Here is a 9131-nt window from a genome sequence, read left to right on the forward strand (position 1 = left end):
CCACGCCCCCGTCCAGGCCACGCCCCTTCCGCTTTTTTCATCACTCGCCATTGCCATGTATGGTCAGCTGGGATAGACTCTTAACACCCCCCCTCCACCCTGTGCAGGATAAGCGGTGTTGAAAACAGATGGATGGTTCTATGGTCATCGTTGCAATTTATTTGTCTTGGTTATGCCTGGTACGTTGTGGTGTGGCAAGATCACAAAAACAAAAAAGCTTATAAAAAGCAGCATACTTATGGATCAGTTGATGGGTGATGACAACTCAACCTTTAAATATCGCGCAACATTACAAACATATTTTTCAGAATAATTTGGATTGTATTCCCGGATGGGAGGGGCTCATGTTTGGAGGGTTTAAGATCAAAAGAAACACAAAAGAAACACAACACTCAAGTCTTTAAAAAACAGCTTTACTCATGTCTATATATTGTCATACTTTATAGATACAGTACTTTTTTTTCCAAATTGCCAAATAATAAAATCTTGATATGTCAGCATTGTTTCACACCTGGAATAAAGACACAGTACTCATAGCTGCCACATAGCACATTACATCTTTTAGACACCTCGGAAAACCCTAAGAAAAAAAAAAAAGGAAAATAAAGAAAATATTGTACACCCATCCATCACTTCACTTGGTTCATATGTTGTGTTTTCACTGAATGAGGCCAGCGGAAAGTACTGTACTGACTCCTCACTCGCACGTCTCCATGGCAACTAAACAGGAAGTGATTGGACGGGAGTCGGCAATCAGTTCGAGCACTTTGACATCATCACGTGATATCACGGAAATGATGCAGAGCAGCAGCAGAAAGGAGCTACAGTTTTTACACCGAACAGCCACATAGCACGGATCAGATGATCGAATCGGTAACCCTCGCGTACACGCACACGCACACGCACACACACACACACACGCACACACACACACACACACACACACACACACACACGCACACTTTCTTACATACAACAGCATCCTCTCTACTTTCGGCTACACAGTGTCATACAGGGAAGGGGGCGTGGTGTCAAAAGACGAGCGGAGCAAGGGGAGTCTGAAATTGGACCCATGAACCTGTGAGGAGAAATTGTCGAGACTCTTCCGAGTAAGCTCCTCCCACTGATAATTCACACACTTACATCATACAGCAAAAGACACGCAAGGTCTGACACTAAGACAAAGAAAAAGTGAGAGAACAGTCACTATTGAATACAGGGCGATAGGTTTCATACAGCCATTATATCACTTTTCCATATATAATTCCAATATATAGATTTGTATACTTTATAAAAAACGTAGTCATCCATTTTATATACAGTACAGATACGATCATTGAGTAATACCTTGCATAACCGATAAAAGGGTAATGTGTAGTGGTGAGTCGGCCATGTTGAGACTTCAGGAAGGGGAGGACGACGACCCACGGCTGAGATTCGGGGAGCACAAAAACCACGATGACAAGGCTACTGGGAGCACTGGGTTCAACTGGGAGAGACCAGAGGCGAGTGTCCTTTACAGCAGCGAGAGCGGCCCCGCGGCCGCTGTCAAGAGTTCAAGGGTCACACCTGGCCTCGGTATTGCACGTGTCCGAAGGAGAGGTGATAGGTGCGAGGTGGGGCTGTCTATCAGAAGAGAGAAGCCCCGACCTCACTGGCACCCTGGTAGCACTCTCTTCAAATTTGGCATTTCACTCTCAAAAGGCCGCAAGCATGTGTCCATACAGGTAATGACAATGCACTGGGAGACAGAAGATTGGTAAAGGAAGTTAGACTCGGGCAATAAATGCATCTTAGAAATACTTCATTCTCTGTGGCAGGACCGTGGACTCGTGGTTAGCATGCCTCACAGTCCTGAGGTTCTCGGTTCAAATCTCAGCTTCGGGCTCTCCCCGCGTTTAAAGGGACATTTTGGGCTGGGATGGTCAGTTTTCACGATGAAGCTCAATTTGTGTGTTTTTTTTAAAATCCGGGATATGATATATGATATTGCAATTATATTCATTTATGTTGGAAAAATCGATAAAATATTGACGACTTTAAAACCGCTTACTGGAAATGAGCAATATGGCCACGCCGCCCTCCCCTCCCTCTCTGTCTTGGTGGGAGTCACGGCAGGGACCGGAGACTATTTATCCATTCAAAAATCCTTGGAAATACATTGCGAATGATGTCAAAACTATATGTGTGCAATTCTCTACTTAGGTCCACTTCAACCTCTTTAAATATCACAAAATGATGAGCCTTTCCGTGGCTGACTTCAATGAGAATAAGGAAATGAGCATCTTACGTGCAGTTTCTGTCATGACTTCTTCTGAATTGTTCATTGTCATTACATTCCAGATTTGAATATATACAGTACTTATTTTTATTGTTTACGTTTTCAAACCAAAGAACATATTCACCCAAACACAGTTTCTAATAGTAAATAATGTAAGTGTGCTGTAATTTAATTAGTGTAATCATGCAAATGCTCATGATTTTTATTAAATTCATCTACCCCTCACATAAGTTGTCATTTTAGTATTAAATCATTTATATGTTATACTATTTTCGGTTCATAGTTATTAACTTAATAATACATGGCATGCGAAATATCAAATCAATAATGGGACGCGCGTAGGATAGGTTTTGCAGTTTATACTACTTTATATAGTTATTTTTTTAAAGCTTACCTGTTAGCATCAGAGCTCCAGTTAGTAAGCAAAGTGAGTTAGCATGAGTAGGTCCGCACTGTCGAGGGGTCAAGCCTCGGGGACGCCGGGGGCGGAGCTTGGCACAAAGGGGTTATCAAGAGAGAACACAGCATGCAGTTAGCAGAGACAACATGCACACTCGTGTCCAAAAGTTTGGGTCATGTGGTCAGTCCGCACCTTCAGGCTGCAGCTGCTTCTTGGGCATGAGGTTCATGGAGGGCGGCATGGACATAGAGGGCATGCGGAAGCCAGCGGGCAGCGTTTCCATGGAGCCCGCCATCATCCCCAGCCCCGCCCCTCCCTCTCGGGCACGAAATCTCTTCCGCCACGACGGAGAGCGGCGAAAAGACTTGTCGTCTCCGCTCTGCGGGGTAGGGAGAAGATGAGGCTCGACAATCGTAAACAACATTTGAATCGAATCAGCAACATGACATGCTGCGTGACCTCCTCGAGTCGTCGGTCGGTCCCCAAGGCTAACAGGTTGTTGAACTCCCTGTCCAGCACCTGGCGGGCCTGAAAAACAACACAATAGATATTGTCAACTGTCACAACCAAGGCAAAAAAACCCCCAAAAAACCCCCAGCTTGCATGGGCTTCCTCCCACTTTTCAAAAAAATGCATCTTAGGTGCATCGAAGATCAAAGTGATGTCATGTGCATGGCTGTACGGTTACACTGTATATGTCCAGCAATTGGCTGGCGAACAATAACCCAATGTAAGCGCAACTAAGCTATGTCTGCATTCTAGTGGTAATTGGTGATATTACAACTTAAAACGACAGTCGACCATCGCATCGTCGCAGTTCGGCACCCGCGGATTAACATATTTACGGACTTTTGTTCTTTTTTTTTTTAAATATACTTTTTCATATTTTGAACTTTTCCCGTTTTTTGAAAAAAATTTTTTTTATAGGATTTCCTTCGGGGCGCGGGGAAAATTAATCACTCAGAGTGTGGCAGCCAGTTGCTCTTTCCTGAGCTACACTATTTAAACAAACATTTGCAGTCTTCATAAAGCTCCTCCGATTATTTGATGGAATTATCAATTGGAAAATCAATTCTAAAAAGATTTGATAGTACAGGCCTTGGTGCATCCTGCCTCTTACCCAAAGTCAGATGGGGTAGGCTACGGCTCTTTAAAAAAAAAAAAAAAAATGGATGCATGGATAGGGCATTTGAAAATTTCCACACAGGTATCATGGCGACTGTAAGTGTCTCGGTGCTTATTTTTCTGTGAATTAAAGCCACTAAAATTCTCCCGAAATGACAGCGTATCCAAAAATAACTTCTTTTCGACGCCGCTCCTGTGAGTCATTTGTTCTCCAGCGTGTGATTGGGGAATCGTTTAAGGTGAATTCGCTGGGGATCAGAGAGCAACTGGAGCAGAAGGAAATGCTGGCAGAATGAAGCCGGCAGAAGGAAAAACTGGTTTCGAACATACTGCTGCCTCATCCAGCCTTGTTGAATTCAACAAAGAGGCGGAAAATATGGGACTCAACTCATTATCACGATGAGTCAGTGCAAATTGTGCTCTTACATGATCCGCAAGAACGACATCAACTAATGACTATTTTCCTTCTCCGTGTACTGATTTATGAAATGAGATGTTGTCGGTCAGCACCTGCGTGTTCTGCATGGGAATCTGCAGGATGAGGGCCAGGCTGCTATAGTCGAAGGTCTCGTCCAGGGAGAGGAGCGCCCCGTGAACGCCGCTTTCCAACAGGTTGCCGCTGTACTCCCTCAAACCAATGGACTGGACCCAGTGGATCACTTGCTCATTGGTCCACACCAACACATCTAAAGTGGACAAGAGTGAATCCATCGTACTTATGTACCGGAACAAGGACCACACGGAGGTTTTTAATTTGCAACGCGCTGGGCGCCACCATAAAGAGGGAGAGAGCTTAGCAGGAGACAGGGAGAGAATGCGAGCGAGATAAAGAGATAATGTGCGTGTCCACGCAGTGTCAAGTGCCTGGCACACTCCCTTTGTTGGTTTGCAGGCCAGCTGTCGGTAAACTTTCCACGCTGGAACAGGCGGCGTGCGTGTGCGTGTCTAAACAGGCTAGGGGTCTGATTTGAGCAACAGCTGAATCAAGTTCATGTCCACAGCTTAGGGTCAAAAGGGTGAGAGGGCAGGCTACGTGACTGCGCGTGTTTTGTATCTCTTGGTCACAACAGGCTTTTAACCCGACAGTCTATTTTGGATACATTCACATTTTACACCAAAGCTCGGTTCACCTGCGCCTTGTTCTATTTGGATTAAAATTACGAGTGCTTCCTTCAGTTACATTGATACTGCGATGCATCATATACAGTGTATGTGTGTGTTTATTCCAAAATAATGGTCAATGGTAATTGTTGTATGTTGCGTTAGCATCGCTTTGTGTATGTGTGCAAGTAGCCCCATTTTTTTTTTCCCCTCATCACATTCGAAGGAGAAGACTTAACGGTCGTCTGCAGGAAAATAATGTATGTTCTGGCATCGCAACTGCACGCGTGTGCGCGTGTGGAGATTTTTGGCCTTCTTTGGCATGACTTCGTGACAGATGAAAAGTGCAGCTGTCGCCAGGCTTTGGCCACTATCTGCCACGAGGCGGCTGTATTCGAGGTTGTCAACGTGTGAAAACGTGAACATGCTTGCTTTATGGTTGTCGTCGATGCAAATTTTACCTTTCATGTCATGTTGGCTGTCCTCTCTCCGGCGCTCCAATTCTTTCCTGTCATAATTGAGTCTCTTCAAGCACATGATCCCATACTGCAGACTCGCCCTTGTAAACACATAAGCAAATAATCACTTTCATAACGAAAGGGTGAGGGAAGGAGAGGGGGTTCAACCACATACTGTGTCCTCACTGTCATTAAATGGCCTATGTCACGTTTTGACAGGATTTATGCTTTTTGTGCCCCCCTTAATCTTGCCTAAATCGTCTCCTCTTGATGCTGGGCACCTCTGCTAAAATTGTCTCGATCTCCAATTGAACAGATCGCGCCATTCTACCCTTGTAGTGAAATCCGTCATAAATATCAGATATTTATTATTTGTTTCTATTTGTTGTGCTTTCTGAAAAAAAAAGTGAAAACATGACTTCGGCAATTATTTTAAGTCTCAAAAGTCGAGTCGAGTCGTTACTTGGGTTAAGACAGTCATAAATCAAGTCAAAACATTTTTCGCAGGCAAAGAATACATTATATATATATTCGCTAATGTGCCACTCATTATCTATACTTTTATCAAATGTAGCCATATCCTAAATTTAAGTCTGACTGGAATCGAGTCATGTGACTGGAGTTCCCCCCACCTCCTTCTCATGTGCAACTGTTATAAAGCTACATGCCCATGCTGCAGACCTGTGAAAGCTGTCCACCATCTTGAGGTGGCTCCTCAGGTCTTTTTTGGTCAGATGGTCCAGCATGCGTGCATCCACCAGACACTCCATGAAATAAGAGCGGTACTGAGGCAGGCCAAGGCTTGGCAACCACTCGTTCCCTATCCACTCGTGATTCATGTCCCCATATGCCAGCGTCTGCAAAGAGAGGAGCGTTATTGATTTTCTCCAATCCAAGACTTCAATATGTGAAAGTGTGATTAATAAATCACAACCCGTGCGGTGGGGAAATCACCTCAAAATGTGGAGTTCTACGTTAGATCACAATGTGTGCTCTTTCTTTGTTTTATTAGTTACAGTCTCAAACATTTTCATACGCCGGCGAGAGTTTCCAGTTTGACCCTGAAACAGTTTTCATGAAACTTGCAACCTCCTGGAACATAATTTCGTTCGACATTAGAGATGCGGCTGTATTTCGAAAGAAGTTACAAATTGCACCAGCAACGATCACTCACTGAATGAGCTAAGGGTGCCAAATTGCTTTCATGTGTGGGGTGTGGGGGAGGGGGGTTGTGGATTTATGTGATACTGTGTGATTGGACACAATTTGTCAGCGCAGCAACCTCACCTGCGCCCAGCTGCCCTCCTCATTCGCCTGAGTGGCAGCATGACAGGAACAATAAACAAGTTAAAAGAACACGCTGATTAAACAAGCACATTTTGTACAAAATGCTTCTTTTTTTTTTTTTCTTTCCACTCGGAGCTACCTTCAAGAACACATCTGCGTGATTTGCCACAAACACAGACCCCAGCGCACATATCACATGAAGCACAGGTTACACGCCACAACCACACGCACACAAGTACCAACACAAGCATAGTGAGGCGTTAGTGTCTATAGTGCGTGTGTTTTTAGTAGACATACTGTATGCGTGTCGTGGCAGAGGCTGCGGGACGGGGGGGGGGTGAGAGTGTTTGTTGGGAGTGGGGTAGAGACAGGGGGAGCACCCAGATGGTACTGACCGCTTTTGTGGATGAAGCCAGGTTCTCCATCTCTTCATGAGTCACCCACACATTTCCGGAGGACTGCTCAGAGGACGTATACACACACACACACACACACACACACACACACACAAACACACACCCAGTGTGTATTTTCACACATGACGACCCCCACCCCGTCCACATGCACACGGATACAAACACACAACCACACAGACAAACATTTATTGTGTTGAGCGATGCCAAGGGAGGGAGTGTATTTCAGGCTAGAGTTGTGCGATGACGTGTGTGTTGTATGGAAAGCCATGTGAGCGTTGATCTTCCATATCCCGGTTAAAGTCCATGTACGGGTACAAGTACAGTTGTTCTCAAACATGTTACACCAAGTGCCACTTAAAACAACGTTTCTGGGCTACAAGTACCGCCACAATAACCAACATTTAATACAGTAGCATAGCGGGTCTAAGTGTTTATGAAAATAATACAGTCTTGCAAGCCACTGTAAAATTTTGCACCATTTGAACATTAACACTGAGTCTTAATGTTGTGGAAAAAAAATGTTTTTTGTGCTAAATTGTCTTACTCCCGAGGACAAAGAGCATCCTTGCACATGGACCTCGAGCTGATATCGAGGATACTGAATAAATACACAAATGGCTTTACATTGTGTTGTCTCCTCCATGCGATTCATGTTAGCAGAAAAAATGCTGGCAAAGGTATAGACTGGAAACCCAAAAAGTGAGAAGTTATCAATTTATCACCAAACGGTGCAAAGGGGGATGGTGAGTCAAAGAGAGGTTTTCTGTGTACATAATCTAAAGAAAATACAAGTTTAACGTGGTTGGTATGCACATTTCCTGTCCTTAATGACGAGTATGCCCAATTGGCATAGGTGTGTATTTACCGTTCTGGAGGTGAGAGGTGCAGAAGGGCTGGTAAGGGAAACCATCTCCTGGATGGCCAAGCGCAGTTTAAGTCGATGCAGTGGGTTGCTGATGCCAATCTCCCTCTGGATCTCTGTGTCAGACAGGGCCGACATGATGGCGCCGCTCTTCACGTTAGCGCGGCACGCTGCCACGTACCAAGCCGGCATGCCCACCCACAGCTGGAGAAGGGATCGACAGGTCAAACTGTGATGTAGTAAGGCTGCGTAATGGCAAAATAAACAAACAAAAATATGAGGTGTAGGACAAATGTCTCCTTAGTACACAAGAAGTGAAATCAGAACCTCCAGCCAGGAGACAACAGTTGGGCCGTCCCACTGTGCAAATGCTAAGCCTCTTTTCCTGGCGTCTTCCAGTAGTTCGTGTCTAACGATGGAATTTAAGGCAAAGGAAAACACAGGATTACCAAACAACAAATACAAGTTGAAAAAGAATTCCCACAATGTCAGGAGATGAATGTACTTTTTCTTCATCCGGCGATCTCTCTCCGCTTGGGTGCCCAGTTTGCCCAGAGTCATCGTGTCTCCAATAGCCATGTCAAAGTCTGAAATAAATTTACAGTCTTTATAGCTTGCATCAGCGTGCAACAATGTGACTTAGTTGAGTCGAAGGTCTGTTTCATTGAGAGAATTATTGGGACATTCCGTTGGCAAAGTAAAATAGGACAAAAATCGACATGGGAAGATGTTTTGCAAGATGTTGGAGTTTGTCTGTTGGGATTTCTGTCCATTGGCCGAGAGGAATATTTTGGGTCAGTGATGTTGGATGAGAGGGCCTGTTCCACATTCACTCTTTGTAAATACTCAAAAAAAATACTCTACTACGGGAGTGTCAACACAACAGGCACATCATGGGATCCAAATCGTTCTGCAGTGACAGGAACCATGTTTTACAATTAATAATTGTTGTTGCTCATTTTGTCCACCGGAGGGCAAACTGACTATTACTTGACATTGTGAAATTGGCTGTTCGCCAAGATTTGACACCTGATATTGTTGCACTCGTGAAGGCTGTAAGATGACAAGTTTGAGGAGCAAATGAAGCCTAGTGTGGTACCCTTGCGCTGTAAAGAATACAGATCTGTATGTGAACACCATCCATCCATGGATGGATGGATGGACATTAGGGTGGTCCACATTTTCATGGCAAAAAAAAAAA

At 44.5% G+C, this 9131-nt stretch overlaps 1 protein-coding gene across 8 annotated transcripts in view; it reads right to left on the reverse strand.

Annotated features, from left to right (window-relative positions):
* Positions 1–944: 944 nt before the first annotated feature.
* Positions 945–9131, reverse strand: part of ppfia4 (PTPRF interacting protein alpha 4) — a 51839-nt gene continuing 43652 nt past the window's right edge. For 5 of the 8 annotated variants that reach the window (XM_019881348.1, XM_019881349.1, XM_019881347.1 and 2 more), the window contains 12 exons: positions 8436–8517; positions 8258–8339; positions 7934–8134; positions 7048–7110; positions 6653–6679; positions 6047–6222; positions 5369–5466; positions 4317–4492; positions 3141–3209; positions 2874–3060; positions 2676–2772; positions 945–1741 (listed from right to left, as the gene is read on the reverse strand). In XM_019881348.1, coding sequence (XP_019736907.1) covers positions 2714–2772; positions 2874–3060; positions 3141–3209; positions 4317–4492; positions 5369–5466; positions 6047–6222; positions 6653–6679; positions 7048–7110; positions 7934–8134; positions 8258–8339; positions 8436–8517 — 1220 coding nt within the window. In that variant the 3' untranslated portion in view covers positions 945–1741; positions 2676–2713. The remainder of the gene's footprint in view (positions 1742–2675; positions 2773–2873; positions 3061–3140; positions 3210–4316; positions 4493–5368; positions 5467–6046; positions 6223–6652; positions 6680–7047; positions 7111–7933; positions 8135–8257; positions 8340–8435; positions 8518–9131) is intronic. The other 3 variants (XM_019881354.1, XM_019881350.1, XM_019881351.1) reach the window with 2 other exon arrangements.

This window comes from Hippocampus comes, unplaced genomic scaffold (assembly GCF_001891065.2).
Source record: "Hippocampus comes isolate QL1 unplaced genomic scaffold, H_comes_QL1_v1.1 scaffold68, whole genome shotgun sequence".
Taxonomy (NCBI): domain Eukaryota; kingdom Metazoa; phylum Chordata; class Actinopteri; order Syngnathiformes; family Syngnathidae; genus Hippocampus; species Hippocampus comes.